At 43.4% G+C, this 16,973-nt stretch overlaps 1 protein-coding gene across 1 annotated transcript; it reads right to left on the bottom strand.

The window, feature by feature from the left end:
* Nucleotides 1–3,355: 3,355 nt before the first annotated feature.
* On the bottom strand, nt 3,356–16,612 carry LOC123099527 (serine carboxypeptidase-like 18). The gene is made up of 12 exons (XM_044521670.1): nt 16,525–16,612; nt 8,382–8,458; nt 8,184–8,306; nt 8,000–8,102; nt 5,493–5,593; nt 5,407–5,448; nt 5,174–5,278; nt 4,766–4,921; nt 4,568–4,639; nt 4,180–4,298; nt 3,559–3,604; nt 3,356–3,439 (listed from the first exon to the last, which is right to left on the bottom strand). Exons 1-12 carry the CDS (start codon nt 16,610–16,612, stop codon nt 3,356–3,358), a joined length of 1,116 nt encoding a protein of 371 aa, XP_044377605.1.
* Between the last annotated feature and the right edge of the window lie 361 nt (nt 16,613–16,973).

Genomic DNA, 16,973 nt, shown 5'->3' with positions numbered 1-16,973 from the left:
TATTACGATTTCCGGACAATACAATTATAGCATGAACAATAGACAATTATCATGAACAAAGAAATATAATAATAACCATTTATTATTGCCTCTAGGGCATATTTCCAACAGTTCTTGCCTCCAGGCACAGGGTTTTTGATGGTCTTCACAAATGTCCCAGGAAATCCTCTTGCTGCATTCTGTGCTAGGATCCGAGCAGTGTCTTCCGCATTGGGTGTTCTCAAGTATTGCGGTCCAAACACTGCCACCACTGCCCGACAGAACTTGTAGAAACACTCTATGCTGGTGGACTCGGCCATGCGCCCATAGTCGTCCCGTGAGTCACCGGGAGCTCCATATGCAAGCATCCTCATCGCTGTCGTGCATTTCTGGATGGAGGTGAATCGAAGTTTGCCGGTGCAATCCATCTTGCATTTGAAGTAGTTGTCGAACTCCCGGATGGAATTCACAATCCTGAGGAAAAGCTTTCTGCTCATCCGATAACGGCGCCGAAATGTTCTATCGCCGTGAAGTGGAGCATCGGCGAAGTAGTCGGAGTAGAGCATGCAGTAGCCTTCGAGACGATGCCGGTTCTTTGCTTTCACCCGCCCCGGCGCCGAGCCACCTCGCCGCGGCTTTTCATTGCTCGCCAGCAGCTGGGCGAGGGCGGCGAGCACCATGAGATGCTCTTCTTCCTGGACGTCGGCCTCGGCTTCCTCCTCCAGCAGCGCGGCGAGCACTTCCTCGTCATCCGAGTCCATCGCCAAGGCAGGCAAATCGCCGAACACCTTGCGCGCAGTGGGCGTGCACCCGCCGCTAAACTGCCCCTCCGCGGCCGGAAACGGCGGCCGAAAACGCCCAGCTGGTGTCGGAGGGGCTGCCGCGGCGAACCTCTGCTATTTTTCCGGCGGGGAATGGCTATCTACCGGTGAAGAGCGGCGGGGCGGCGCCGGGATATACCTAGTGGCGGCCGAGAGCGCGGGGTGTGGGAGGCGAGTCGGGGAAGAAAATCTTGACTTTTCACCTGACGGCGTGGGCCAGCCGCACTTTTCCCTTGCGCCAGAGCCCCCAAGCGCCCCCAGCGCGCCGGGTTCGGCCTGCGGCCGCCGGGCGGAAAAAGGGCCGAACCGGCGCTTTTCGTCATCCTGGGGGCGCGGCTGGGCTTTTTTTGGCGCCGGCGCCGAAAAAGTCGCCTGGGGGGCCTGTTGGGGGCGCGGCTGGAGATGCTCTTAGTTTGCAAGCATGATAATTTTCTGGCAAAAAAATAAACTACGATGGATTTGCTATGCTCGCCAACTAAATTTGCCATCATTAGAGAACACAATTTTTTTGGTGGGAGATCAGGTAACACAATTTGCCGTGAAAAAGTTTGATTTGTCATCGTAAAAATTCTGGCATCAAATTTATACTGGAGTCCAACTTTAAATGTGTAATAACAGGAGAAATTGGATCTTTTGCCCCACTTTACTTCTCCATTTGATCATTTGCCCCCCCCGAGAGGCTACCGGGTGGGGCCCGGGGCCACTGTCATTGAGACAATCACATGGCAAATCATCCAACCCCTTGTAAAGTGGGGCAAATCATCCAATCCCCCGTAATAACAGTCGATCATCTATTCGTGCAATTTTCTCTTTGTTTTGGCAGGTTACATGGCAATTTCTTGAGGGACTGGTGCGCCTGGCCTATGTAGGCCAGGGCGCCACCCCTCTGACCATGTAGGCCTCCGGGACAGGTGGGACCCACTAGTGGACCTCCGAAACCCTTCGGAACTCCCCGATACAACTACCGAAAAGACTGAACTTTTCCCGGAACCCCGAAAACCACTTCCATTATATGAAATTTTACCACCGGACTATTCCGAAGCTCCTCGTGGTGTCCCGGATCCCATTCGAGACTCCGAACTACCTTCGGACTCACCATTACGAATATTCCAATACTACCCTAGCGTTACCGAACATTAAGTGTGTGACCCTACGGGTTCGAGAACATGCTGACATGACCGAGACACCTCTCTGATCAATAATCAATAGCGGGACCTGGATGCCAATAATGACTCCTGCATATTCAACGAAGTTTTTTATCGGTCTGAACCACGATGTCACGGATTCAGATAATCCCGTGTACAGTTCCCTATGTCTCGCGATATTTTACTTGCCCGAGTTTCGATTATCGGTATCGCCATACCTAGTTCAATCTCGTTACCGGCAAGTTCTCTTTACTCGTTCCATAATAAAACATCCCTGCGACTAAATACTTTAGTCACATGCTTCCAAGCTACTTAGGATATCGTGTTACCGAGAAGGCCCACAGATATCTCTGCTTCACATGGAGTGACAAATCTTAGTCTCGATCCATGCAACCCAACTAGTACCTTCCAAAATACTTGAAGAGTACCTTTATGATCACCCAGTTACGAAGTACATTTGATACCCACAAAGCATTCTTCGGGTATTAGGGAGTGGCACGAGCTCATGGTCCAAGGAACAGATACTTGACATTACGAAAGTTGTAGCAATTAAACTAAGCGGCACGATTAGATGCTAAGCTTATGATTGGGTCTGTCCATCACATCATTCTCTTGCTGATGTGATCCCGTTATTAAATGACAACTCATGTGTATGGTTAAGAAACCCTATCCATCTTTAATCAGCGAGCTAGTCTAGTAGATGCTCACTAGGGACACGATGTTAGTTTATGTATCCACACATGTATTTGAGTTTCCGATTAATGCAACTATAGCATGAAGAATAAACATTTATCTATAATAAGGAAATGTGATAATAACAACTTTATTATTGCCTCTAGGGCATATTTCCAACACTGGCCGCCAGCGGGGCAGTTGCATGTCGAGGCCGGACATGAAATTGGCCATCGTTGGGGGCAATTGCAGGTGGGCATGCAACTGAAACAAGGACATTTCCCCCTTTGGGGATCATCTTGCGATATTGTTCTAGTGCGATGGGAGAAAGAAAAGAAAAAAAGAAACGCCATCATCGAACCATCCCCCTAGCGGCACACACAATTGGTCGTGTTGGGGGCAGTTGCATGTCAAGGATGGACATGCAACTAGAGAAAAATGACATTTTCCCACTGGAGTTCGCCTTGCGATATTGTTCTCATTCGGATGGCTAATCTTGTCTAGTGAGACTTAGCGATAAAACAAACAGAAACGGGCCTACACACGATCAAACATATTACCGGTAAGGCACATGCCCATCAAATTGGATGGCTAATCTTGTCAAGTGAGACTTAGTTAAGTCTCAGTCCACTGAGATTTAGCCAAACTGTTATTCAAAGTCCCAACGGATGAAAAAGGACATATAATATATTTTTAACATGACGATAACACGAGAAAAGGGTGCAACGAAAGAACACATCACAACGGCTTATTGCCAAGCCACCGCTGAGCCATGGCCAATCCTTGTTTAGGCCGGTAGCTTACAGCTGTACGACCACCACCCTGCGTACGTAAGAAGCAAACCATGATTTATACTGTCACATCAGTCTATTGTTAGTAATATATGTGATGGGTTTTGTATTATGCATCGAAATAATAGATAGAAGGGAAAATGATATAACCTTTACTGTTGCAAATGTCATATGGTTTGCATATGCAATTGTAAATCTGCGCAAGAAAATGTATTCCTTAATCAGACAATACAAAAGCAACATATAGCTGAAACGTGAAGCATACAAAATTCTTTTGCTGACAAGGTTATACACTTCCCCAACGGAAAGCTCATTTGCTAAACTTATATGCAATAGAACTTCTCTTTTTCCATGGTCTATGTGTGCACATGTAATTCCATCATGCTGTAGCAGTGTGTCCTTTATATGCTTTGATTGATGTAACTCCGGGTTTTCTGAGTGAGGATGTTCAGTCGGATTGTAATCCATTGAAGGGTTAACAATGTTTAAGCTTGGTCTAAAGTGGGAGGCAAAATCAATAAGAGAGAGACTTAACCCTGCAGACTGGCCATCCACATGCCATGCTCTCCGGTTATCAACAATGGAGAAGTTGAAGGATCTTATCCATGCCTGTATTCCCAAAAATGGTACCAAAAGATCATGGTCTCCGCTGCACGCACGGGTCATGATTTTAAGACATGGAAAAATATACAACTAGCATGTGCAAATCCTCTCGCAAGAGAAAAGATAAATGTATGTTACAACTCGGGAATTCTCCTATGGTATTTTCACCTGAATACAAGCGCACGGTAGCCCCTGGTGGTGAGGTTGAACTGGTACCCTATGCTACTTGGGACGTCGCGTGTATAGGGGAATTCACTGTTGCATCTTACCCACTTGCCAATGGTTCCCTATATGCCATAGTTGTGCAATCATTAATCATCACAACAACATTTCAAATAATTCTTAAGCAATGATGGCGTCAATTTAAGTTCAGAGCAACAGAAGTGTGCATAACTTTATTGTGTAGGCATGCTTTCAGGAAGATTTTCTTTTCTTTTTTGATGAAATGAAGTTGAATCTCGATTTCATTGATGAAACCAAGTCACTAAAAATTGTAAGCAAAAACCATACAGACTGCCAGCTATTTAGAAAAACAGAGAAGATATCAAGTGGTCACCTTCTTGATCTTAAGAGCATCTCTAGTCCTGTTGTAATTCGCCCAAATGTTAGATAGGTAGTACCGATATGACTGCATTCAGAAAGCAATGCAGACAAATTCAAATTAGAGGAACGATAGAACAAGTCATACAATTCAACAATTCATATTGATAAAATCTTCTATAGATTTAACAATCCAAGGGTAAGACCAACTTACAAAACAATTGATAGTAGGATGAGCAGATGATTCGGTTGGCTGAATCTGTTCTTCTGATAGAAACGTGCTACTTAAAGAATCATCCTTCACAGGTTTTGGAGCAGCACGTACACATCTATCATCCAAGATATATCCTTCCTCAACTTCAGATATGAGCTGCAATACAAGAGAACAATGTGTTAATCAAATGTACTCCGTAGCTGATATAAGTAATTTCAGAAATGCAATATAGTCCAGTAAAAGAATCTTACATTTTGAATGGTATTTACAACCCCCACGCACATTTTAGTCACTGGGTTTACATAGTCTCCTTCACAGTTTGCCATTGCAGCCTTTGAGAAAGAAAAGGAAAACAAGATCCATGATTTTGTCACTGCACTTTGCCCAAACGTATTATTGTGGAATTACCTCATATAGTTGATCAGATATAATTCCAACACCATGGGCATATGGTATTTTGGAGTTGAAATCATCAAACCTGGAGCCCGTAATAGGGTTACCAAGTAGATAGTCCTGTAAAAAAGTGAATGAAGAGAAAAAGGAGAAAATATATGATTTCACATGACTTGCAAACCCATTTTGTTATTACCTATAAATACAGTCTATCTAAAACAAAATGATAATTTCAAGGCTAGGATTACTTGCTTTGAGATTAATCTCAGGTTGCCTTCTTTGTCCATTTCCTGGAGGAGAAAAAAAATCAAAAAGAACGTTATGAATGGATTACTTGGCCTTTGTTGCAAAGACCGCCTAATATATTACCCTTTATCAGGAAAGACATAAATGGGCATGTGTCCAAGTTAAAAGGTGGGGACCATAAAAATTTATCTGAGAAAAAAAAGGAAAGAGCAACATTTAACTTCTAGAAATATATTTTTGATCCATCAACTATTGTCAGGTCTAGATTTGGTCCCCAAAATCTAAAGCAAGGAAAATCTGGTCCCTTGCCACTTTGGACCGAGACATGACATTGAGACAATGTTTGACCGACATAAATTCACTTCTTCCTTATGAAGATAGCAGTGGTGACCAACAGCCAAACGTTGCCCCGGTGTCATGTCATAGTGAAAAGCAGTACACTCATCGAAATCACTCCAAATAGAGTGAATGTACTGCTCTAGCTAGGTTCCACACTGTCTTTAGACCTAACTCTATACGCCGTCAGCCTATGTAGCAACCCTCTTTCTATTTTCACCCTCACTTTGGACAAAAAGGATATCCAGATATGGAACCTACGTGTTTATATGTTGGTGTTGCTCCTCCTAACCTATAGCAAGGTGGGGCTCAGCTAATCAACGCGGATAACTTAAGATATTCTATCACTTTGCGGCGGCTACAGATCTAATCCCTTCCGGCTCCACCGCCAGCCCATGGATTCTCCTTCCCTTTGCCTAGTGCTCCAACGGTCGATGGTGGGTGAGGGGAATCCCGGTGCCTTTGTTCCGGCTAGTACGTTAGGTTAGGTTTTTTCTCGCAGGGACGGTGTTCAGGCTGATGGTGACATCTCATCTTTGAGATGGTCTTCCGGGCTTCGATCCTCCTTGAGTTCACTCATCAGAAAGGATTCGACGAAGCTCCGGCATAGATTCCTGTCATGACGATGATAAGGTTTCTCGCATAGCGTTCACGACGGCAACATATGGTGTCCAGCGCTACGGATTGATTCAATGGTTCAGCGGCGGCGACTACAGCTACACGGTGTAGGTCCTTAGGGCCACATGCACGAAGACTTCCCGGCTGTCATCGACAAGGTCAGGCTTGGCTCTGATAGGGGAGTTGCGACACAGGCGCTTCAGCTTTTGGTGGCGTTAGTGGTCGTTCTGTGGTTCAAAGACCTCAGTGTAATTTTTTATTATGTTGGGGATGCTTTGTACTTTTGGTGAACTTTTATAATAGATCCGTATCCTTTTTTTCAAAAATGGAAAATATGGGGTACAGTAGAAGGCTTATTGCAGTTTGCACGTGGCCATCTAAATTTGTCCGTCCACTACTTATCTTAAGGGGTCCGCAATGGTTTTGGACAGCGCTAACGCCACACGTGTGGTGGGAGCCAAACCCGCCCACACGCCCTATAAGACTAGCCACAGTGCATAGTAACATACACTAGTAACATACACATATCCCTAGACTATGTTACTACCTTGAGAGTGGGTAGTAACATAAGTGTGGTGTCATGCAAAGCTTTATTTATTAGGTTATAAACTCATAGTGCATTGGGACATGTGATGTTACGGTAACTAGCTAAGTTACTCAAACTACCTCTCTCCTCATTAACTCATTGCCACATAAGCAAATTTGCTTAGTTGGACTTGATGTTACTGCTGAAGTTACTCCCACTGTGGCTAGTCTAACACACAGACTGCGCCACGTCACTGCATGCATGCATGTGGAAATCTTTTTGGATTTTCTGTTTTTAAAATGTTTTATATCTTAAATAAAAATTCCAATTGAAGATCCGTTTTCACCATTAAATCCCTCGCGACGAGATCTTCGAAACTAGATCTCATATCAATATATTTCGATGAATTTTTTTGGGTTAAAAGTTGTCATGTCTATTGCACATGGATTGACATGATGTTTACACTAAAATTGCCATGATATGTTTCAACTATTTTCTTCTACATTTAAAAGTAAATTTTGACATATTATAAAACAGGGAATTAAGAAACTAGACTTGTCATGAACCATAAACTAAAATTGCCATGATACATGCACTTAAAATTGCCATGGTTCGTACAAAAAATATTTTTCATGGTCAAAGTACTGGAATTGCCATTATAAAAAAACTAAAATTGGCATGCTCTACAAACTAAAATTGCCACATGATAACTTTAGTTTAAGCACTATGGCAACTACAGCATAAACATCATGGCAACTTTTGGGCAAAAAAAATTTCGTCGAAACATATCAACATGGGGTCTAGTTTTGAAGATCTCGTCGAGACGGATTTAATGGTGAAAATAGATTTTTAATTAAGAGATATAACATTTTTAAGCCGAAAACCAAAAAATTCCTGTTGATGTCATCTTTTCATACGTGGCAAAATGAGTGGTGATGGAGGCGTGTGGACGATGTGCAAGATGCCACACGTGTGGGCGTTAGTTTTTTCGATGGTTTTTTATCCTTCCTCTCTAAAAATCAGCAAATGACAAATTTGGTTTTATGGCTTTCCTTTGTTAAGATATGATTTGTTTATATTTTATATAGGACACGTGCAGTGTTACCCAAAGTTACCTTCTGAGATGTATTGTGCGATGACTGGAATCATCTTTCCAGCATATGAACTTCCTCCAAGGTAAAAAGGATTTGAAACATAGCGTGGGTGATCGCTGAACCACTACATATAGGACGTAAGCAAAGAAGACATAAGCAACTGCCACACACAATTATTGGGAAAACAACAAGTGTTTCTTTTCACCTTCTTCAGAAATGTGACAGCTTGCAAAGAAGACGACATGTCCCCGACATCATAAACTTTGGGATCACGAGCATACGAGAAGCCAGAACCGACAGGAGAATCCAAGAAGATGATGCTTGCAATCTGCGTATTGACAGGCTAACAAATCAGAGAAAGGAAACATCTCCAGTGTTGTAGCGTTATGACTAAATATCTCACCTTCGACCATGAGTAGGGATTATATACCAGCTGCGGCAAACTACCATTATAAGGTGCTAACACAAAATTCATAGGACCTGTGAAAAAACATCATGGATCAAGGGATGGATATCGCCATATCGGAAATCTAGTCATCAGTAAAATTGCACATAGCCACAGAGATCTACGGAGTTTAGGAGCGAAAACCTGCATCTACGATTTTCTTCTCAAAACTCAAAGGTCGCGGATGGCAAATTTGTTAGAATACATGCCACCAATTTTTTTATCAAAATGATACTAGCAAACTGTAATATCCATGGCGAACTCTCCAAGCAGGCATTCGCCCCACTTTATATATGAAGCCCAAACGCTGAACCGATACAAGGTGGGGGGGGGGGGGGGGGGGAGGGTGGGAGGGGGGGGGGGGGGTGAGGGGTGAGAACCCCGTACAAGCAAGTCAAAAGATTAAAAAAGACAACCGAGAGGATGGCGAGGACGCCACCAACCCGAAACTGAGCAAGAAAATAGGAGTCGGCACACCTAACATGAGGCAACCTAGACTATGAAGGAAATATGCCCTAGAGGCAATAATAAAGTTGTTATTTACATTTCCTTATATCATGATAAATGTTTATTATTCATGCTAGAATTGTATTAACCGTAAATATAGTACATGTGTGAATACATAGACAAACAGAGTGTCACTAGTATGCCTCTACTTTGACTAGCTCGTTAATCAAAGATGATAAGTTTCCTAGCCATAAGCATGTGTTGTCATTTGATGAACGGGATGACATCATTAGAGAATGATGTGATTGACTTGACCCATCCGTTAGCTTAGCACGATGATCGTTTAGTTTGTTGATATTGCTTTCTCCATGAATTATACATGTTCCTATGACTATGAGATTATGCAACTCCCGAATACCGGAGGAACACTTAGTGTGCTATCAAACGTCACAACATAACTGGGTGATTATAAAGATGCTCTACAGGTGTCTCCGATGGTGACTGTTGAGTTGGCATAGATCGAGATTAGGATTTGTCACTCCGATTGTCGGAGAGGTATCTCTGGGCCCTCTCGGTAATGCACATCACTATAAGCCTTGCAAGCAATATGACTAATGAGTTAGTCACGGGATGATGCATTACGGAACGAGTAAAGAGACTTGCCGGTAACGAGACTGAACTAGGTATTGAGATACCGACGATCGAATCTCGGGCAAGTAACATACCGATGACAAAGGGAACAACATATGTTGTTATGTGGTTTGACCGATAAAGATCTTCATAGAATATGTAGGAACCAATATGAGCATCCAGGTTCCGCTATTGGTTATTGATCGGAGATGAGTCTCGGTCATGTCTACATAGTTCTCGAACCCGTAGGGTCCGCACGCTTAACGTTCGATGACGATTGGTATTATGAGTTTATGTGTTTTGATGTACCGAAGGTTGTTCGGAGTCCCGGATGTGATCACAGACATGACGAGGAGTCTCGAAATGGTTGAGACATAAAGATCGATATATTGGAAGGCTATGTTTGGGCATCGGAATGGTTCCGGTTGAGTTCGGGCATTTACCGGAGTACCAAGGAGGGGGCGCGCCCCCCAAGCCCAATCCGAATTGGGTGGGGGGGGGGGCGGCCCCCTTTCCTTCTCCCTCTCTCCTTCTTCCTTCTTCTCCTACTCCTACTAGGAAAGGGGGAATCCTAATCCCACCGGGAGTAGGACTCCCCCCTTGGGCGCGCCATGAGAGGGTCGGCCCTCCCCTCCTCCACTCCTTTATATACGGGGGAGGGGGCACCCCATGGACACACAAGTTAATTGTTTAGCCGTGTGCGGTGCCCCCCTCCACAGATTTCCACCTCGGTCATATCGTTGCAGTGCTTAGGCGAAGCCCTGCGCCGGTAGCTTCATCATCACCGTCACCACACCGTCATGCTGACGAAACTCTCCCTCGACCTCAGCTGGATCTAGAGTTCGCGGGATGTCACCGAACAGAACGTGTGCAGATCGCGGAGGTGCCGTACCTTCGGTGGTAGGATCGGTCGGATCATGAAGACGTACGACTATATCAACCGCGTTGTCATAACGCTTCGGCTTACGGTCTACGAGGGTACGTGGACAACACTCTCCCCTCTCGTTGCTATGCATCACCTAGATGGATCTTGCATGTGCGCAGGATTTTTTTTGAAATTACTGCGTTCCCCAACAGTGCCATCCGAGCCAGGTCTATGCGTAGATGTTATATGCACGAGTAAAACACAAAGAGTTGTGGGCGATAATAGTCATACTGCTTACCAGCATGTCATACTTTGATTCCGCAGTATTGTTGGATGAAGCGGCTCAGACTGACATTACGCGTACGCTTACGCGAGACTGGTTCTCCTAACGTGCTTCGCACACAGGTGGCTAGTGGGTGTCTGTTTCTCTAACTTTAGTTGAATCGAGTGTGGCTACGCTCGGTCCTTGTTGAAGGTTAAAACAGCACAGTTGACAAAAAATCGTTGTGGTTTTGATGCGTAGGTAAGAACGGTTCTTGCTAAGCCCGTAGCAGCCACGTAAAACTTGCAACAACAAAGTAGAGAACGTCTAACTTGTTTTTGCAGGGCATGTTGTGATGTGATATGGTCAAGACATGATGCTAAATTTTATTGTATGAGATGATCATGTTTTGTAACAGTTATCGGCAACTGGCAAGAGCCATATGGTTGTCGCTTTATTGTATGAAATGCAATCGCCATGTAATTGCTTTACTTTATCACTAAGCGGTAGCAATAGTCATAGAAGCAATAGTTGGCGAGACGACAACGATGCTTCGATGAAGATCAAGGTGTCAAGCCGATGACGATGGTGATCATGATGGTGCTTTGGAGATGGAGATCAAAGGCACAAGATGATGATGACCATATCATATCACTTATATTGATTGCATGTGATGTTTATCCTTTATGCATCTTATTTTTCTTAGTACGGCGGTAGCATTATAAGATGATCTCTCACTAAATTTCAAGGTATAAGTGTTCTCCCTGAGTATGCACCGTTGCTACAGTTCATCGTGCCGAGACACCACGTGATGATCAGGTGTGATAAGCTCTACGTTCACATACAATGGGTGCAAGCCAGTTTTGCACATGCATAAAACTCGGGTTAAACTTGACGAGCCTAGCATATGAAGATATGGCCTCGGAACACTGAGACCGAAAGGTCGAGCGTGAATCATATAGTGATCAACATAGTGATGTTCACCATTGAAAACTACTCCATCTCACGTGATGATCGGACATGGTTTAGTTGATATGGATCACATGATCACTTAGATGATTAGAGGGATGTCTATCTAAGTAGGAGTTCTGAAGTAATATGATTAATTGAACTTTAATTTATCATGAACTTAGTACCTGATAGTATTTTGCATGTCTATGTTCTTGTAGATAAATGGCCCGTGCTGTTGTTCCGTTGAATTTTAATGCGTTCCTAGAGAAAGCTAAGTTGAAAGATGATGGTAGCAATTACACGGACTGGGTCCGTAACTTGAGGATTATCCTCATTGCTGCATAGAAGAATTACGTCCTGGAAGCACCGCTAGGTGCCAAACCCGCTGCAGGAGCAATGCTAGATGTTATGAATGTCTGGCAGAGCAAAGCTGATGACTACTCGATAGTCCAGTGTGCCATGCTTTACGGCTTAGAACCGGGACTTCAATGACGTTTTGAACGTCATGGAGCATATGAGATGTTCCAGAAGTTGAAGTTAATATTTCAAGCAAATGCCCGGATTGAGAGATATGAAGTCTCTAATAAGTTCTATAGCTGCAAAATGGAGGAGAATAGTTCTGTCAGTGAACATATACTCAGAATTTCTGGGTACCACAACCACTTGACTCAACTGGGAGTTAATCTTCCTGATGATAGTGTTATTGACAAAGTTCTTCAATCACTGCCACCAAGCTACAAGAACTTCGTGATGAACTATAATATGCAAGGGATGGATAAGACAATTCCCGAGCTCTTCGCAATGCTAAAGGCTGCGGAGGTAGAAATGAAGAAGGAGCATCAAGTGTTGATGGCCAACAAGACCACCAGTTTAAAAAAAGGGTAAAGGGAAGAAGGGGAACTTCAAGAATAACAACAAGCAAGTTGCTGCTCAAGTGAAGAAGCCCAAGTCTGGACCAAAGCCTGAGACTGAGTGCTTCTATTGCAAAGGGACTGGTCACTGGAAGCGGAACTGCCCCAAGTATTTGGCGGAGAAGAAGGATGGCAAAGTGAAAGGTATATTTGATATACATGTTATTGATGTGTAGTTAACTAATGCTCACAGTAGCGCCTGGGTATTTGATACTGGTTCTGTTGCTAATATTGGCAACTCGAAACGAGGGCTACGTATTAAGCGAAGATTGGCTAAGGACGACGAGGTGACGATGCGCGTGGGAAATGGTTCCAAAGTCGATGTGATCGCCGTTGGAACGCTACCTCTACATCTACCTTCGGGATTAGTTTTAGACCTAAATAATTGTTATTTGGTGCCAGAGTTGAGCATGAACATTATATCTGGATCTTGTTTGATGCGAGACGGTTATTCATTTAAATCAGAGAATAATGGTTGTTCTATTTATATGAGTAATATCTTTTATGGTCATGCACCCTTGATGAGTGGTCTATTTTTACTACATCTTGATTGTAGTGATACACATGTTCATAGTATTGAAGCCAAAAGATATAAGTTTAATAATGATAGTGCAACTTATTTGTGGCACTGCCGTTTAGGTCATATTGGTGTAAAGCGCATGAAGAAACTCCATGCTGATGGGCTTTTGGAATCACTTGATTATGAATCACTTGATGCTTGCGAACCATGCCTCATGGGCAAGATGACTAAGACTCCGTTCTCTGGAACAATCGAGCGAGCAACAGACTTGTTGGAAATAATACATACTGATGTATGCGGTCCGGTGAGTGTTGATGCTCGCGGCAGGTATCGTTATTTTCTTACCTTCACAGATGATTTGAGCAGATATGGGTATATCTACTTAATGAAACATAAGTTTGAAACATTTGAAAAGTTCAAAGAATTTCAGAGTGAAGTGGAAAATCACCGTAACAAGAAAATAAAGTTTCTACGATCTGATCATGGAGGAGAATATTTGAGTTACGAGTTTGGTCTTCATTTGAAACAATGCGGAATAGTTTCGCAACTCACGCCACCTGGAACACCACAGCGTAATGGTGTGTCCGAACGTCGTAATCGTACTTTACTAGATATGGTGCGATCTATGATGTCTCTCACTGATTTACCGCTATCATTTTGGGGTTATGCTTTAGAGACGGCTGCATTCATGTTAAATAGGGCACCATCTAATCTGTTGAGATGACACCTTATGAACTGTGGTTTGGCAAGAAACCCAAGTTGTCGTTTCTGAAAGTTTGAGGCTGCGATGCTTATGTGAAAAAGTTTCAACCAGATAAGCTCGAACCCAAATCGGAGAAATGTGTCTTCATAGGATACCCAAAAGAGACTGTTGGGTACACCTTCTATCACTGATCCGAAGGCAAGATATTCGTTGCTAAGAATGGATCCTTTCTAGAGAAGGAGTTTCTCTCGAAAGAAGTGAGTGGGAGGAAAGTAGAACTTGATGAGGTAATTGTACCTTCTCCCGAATTGGAAAGTAGTTCATCACAGAAATTAGTTCCAGTGATTCCTACACCAATTAGTGAGGAAGCTAATGATTGTGATCATGAAACTTCAGATCAAGTTACTACTGAACCTCGTAGGTCAACCAGAGTAAGATCCGCACCAGAGTGGTACGGTAATCCTGTTCTGGACGTCATGTTACTAGACCATAACGAACCTACGAACTATGAGGAAGCGATCATGAGCCCAGATTCCGCCAAAATGGCTTGAGGCCATGAAATCTGAGATGGGATCCATGTATGAGAACAAAGTGTGGACTTTGGTTGACTTGCTCGATGATCGGCAAGCCATCGAGAATAAATGGATCTTCAAGAAGAAGACTGACACTGACGGCAATGTTACTGTCTTCAAAGCTCGACTTGTTGTGAAAGGTTTTCGACAAGTTCAAGGAGTTGAGTACGGTGAAACTTTCTCACCCGTAGCGATGCTTAAGTCTGTCCGAATCATGTTAGCAATTGCCGCATTTTATGATTATGAAATTTGGCAAATGGATGTCAAAACTGCATTCCTGAATGGATTTCTGGAAGAAGAGTTGTATATGATGCAACCAGAAGGTTTTGTCGATCCAAAGGAGGCTAACAAAGTGTGCAAGCTCCAGTGATCCATTTATGGACTGGTGCAAGCCTCTCGGAGTTGGAATAAACGTTTTGATAGTGTGATCAAAGCATATGGTTTTATACAGACTTTTGGAGAAGCTTGTATTTACAAGAAAGTGTGTGGGAGCTCTATAGCATTTCTAATATTATATGTGGATGCCATATTGTTGATTGGAAATGATATAGAATTTCTAGACAGCATAAAAGGATACTTGAATAAAAGTTTTTCAGTGAAAGACCTCGGTGAAGCTGCTTATATATTGGGCATCAAGATCTATAGAGATAGATCAAGACGCTTAATTGGACTTTCACAAAGCACATACCTTGATAAGATTTTGAAGAAGTTCAAAATGGACCAGTCAAAGAAAGGGTTCTTGCCTGTGTTACAAGGTGTGAAGTTGAGTGAGACTCAATGCCCGACCCAGAAGATAGAGAGAAAATGAAAGTCATTCCCTATGCTTCAGCCATAGGTTCTATCATGTATGCAATGCTGTGTACCAAACCTGATGTGTGCCTTGCTATAAGTATAGTAGAGAGGTACCAAAGTAATCCAGGAGTGGATCACTGGACAGCGGTCAAGAACATCCTGAAATACCTGAAAAGGAATAAGGATATGTTTCTCGTTTATGGAGGTGACAAAGAGCTCGTCGTAAATGGTTACGTCGATGCAAGCTTTGACACTGATCCGGATGACACTAAGTCGCAAACCGGATACGTGTTTATATCTAACGGTGGAGCTTTCAGTTGTTGCAGTTCTAAGCAGAGCGTCGTGGCGGGATCTACGTGTGAAGCGGAATACATAGCTGCTTCGGAAGCAGCAAATGAAGGAGTCTCGATGAAGGAGTTCATATCCGATCTAGGTGTCATACCTAGTGCATCGGGTCCAATGAAAATCTTTTGTGACAATTCTGGAGCAATTGCCTTGGCGAAGGAATCCAGATTTCACAAGAGAACAAAGCATATCAAGAGACGCTTCAATTCCATCCGTCATCAAGTGTCGGAAGGGGACATAGAGATTTGCAAGATACATACGGATCTGAATGTTGCAGACCCGTTGACTAAGCCTCTCTCACGAGCAGAACATGATCAGCACCAAGACTCCATGGGTGTTAGAATCATTACAATGTAATCTAGATTATTGACTCTAGTGCAAGTGGGGACTGAAGGAAATATGCCCTAGAGGCAATAATAAAGTTGTTATTTATATTTCCTTATATCATGATAAATGTTTATTATTCATGCTAGAATTGTATTAACTGGAAATTTAGTACATGTGTGAATACATAGGCAAACAAAGTGTCACTAGTATGCCTCTACTTTGACTAGCTCGTTAATCAAAGATGGTTAAGTTTCCTAGCCATAGACATGTGTTGTCATTTGATGAACGGGATCACATCATTAGAGAATGATGTGATTGACTTGACCCATCCATTAGCTTAGCACGATGATCGTTTAGTTTGTTACTATTGCTTTCTCCATGACTTATACATGTTCCTATGACTATGAGATTATGCAACTCCCGAATACCGGAGGAACACTTAGTGTGCTATCAAACGTCACAACATAACTGGGTGATTATAAAGATGCTCTACAGGTGTCTCCGATGGTGTTTGTTGAGTTGGCATAGATCGAGATTAGGATTTGTCACTCCGATTGTCGGAGAGGTATCTCTGGGCCCTCTCGGTAATGCACATCACTATAAGCCTTGCAAGCAATATGACTAATGATTTAGTCACGGGATGATGCATTATGGAACGAGTAAAGAGACTTGCCGGTAACGAGACTGAACTAGGTATTGAGATACCGACGATCGAATCTCGGGCAAGTAACATACCGATGACAAAGGGAACAACATATGTTGTTATGTGGTTTGACCGATAAAGATCTTCGTAGAATATGTAGGAACCAATATGAGCATCCAGGTTCCGGTATTGGTTATTGATCGGAGATGAGTCTCGGTCATGTCTACATAGTTCTCGAACCCGTAGGGTCCGCACGCTTAACGTTCGATGACGATTGGTATTATGAGTTTATGTGTTTTGATGTACCGAAGGTTGTTTGGAGTCCCGGATGTGATCACGGACATGACGATGAGTCTCGAAATGGTCGAGACATAAAGATCAATATATTGGAAGGCTATGTTTGGACATCGGAATGGTTCCGGTTGAGTTCGGGCATTTACCGGAGTACCGGGAGGTTACCAGAACCCCCCGGGGAGTCATTGGGCCTTAATGAGCCTTAGTGGTAGAGATGAGGAGGCGGCCAAGGAGGGGGCGCGCCCCCCAAGCCCAATCCGAATTGGGGTGGGGGCTGGTGAAAGATCG

Source organism: Triticum aestivum, chromosome 4D, assembly GCF_018294505.1.
Source record: "Triticum aestivum cultivar Chinese Spring chromosome 4D, IWGSC CS RefSeq v2.1, whole genome shotgun sequence".
Taxonomy (NCBI): domain Eukaryota; kingdom Viridiplantae; phylum Streptophyta; class Magnoliopsida; order Poales; family Poaceae; genus Triticum; species Triticum aestivum.
The sequence above is the reverse complement of the archived record's forward strand: the minus strand, read 5'-3'. Positions and strand labels throughout refer to the sequence as shown.

Excerpts from the sequence above, each read along its gene's own strand:
- LOC123099527 (XM_044521670.1), bottom strand. The coding sequence starts at position 16,612 with ATGACCGAGACTCATCTCCGATCAATAACCAATACCGGAACCTGGATG. Across the intron at positions 8,103-8,183 it reads CTGTCACATTTCTGAAGAAG|TGGTTCAGCGATCACCCACG; the intron begins GTGAAAAGAAAC and ends TCCTATATGTAG. Across the intron at positions 3,605-4,179 it reads TACCGTGCGCTTGTATTCAG|ATTTACAATTGCATATGCAA; the intron begins GTGAAAATACCA and ends TTTCTTGCGCAG.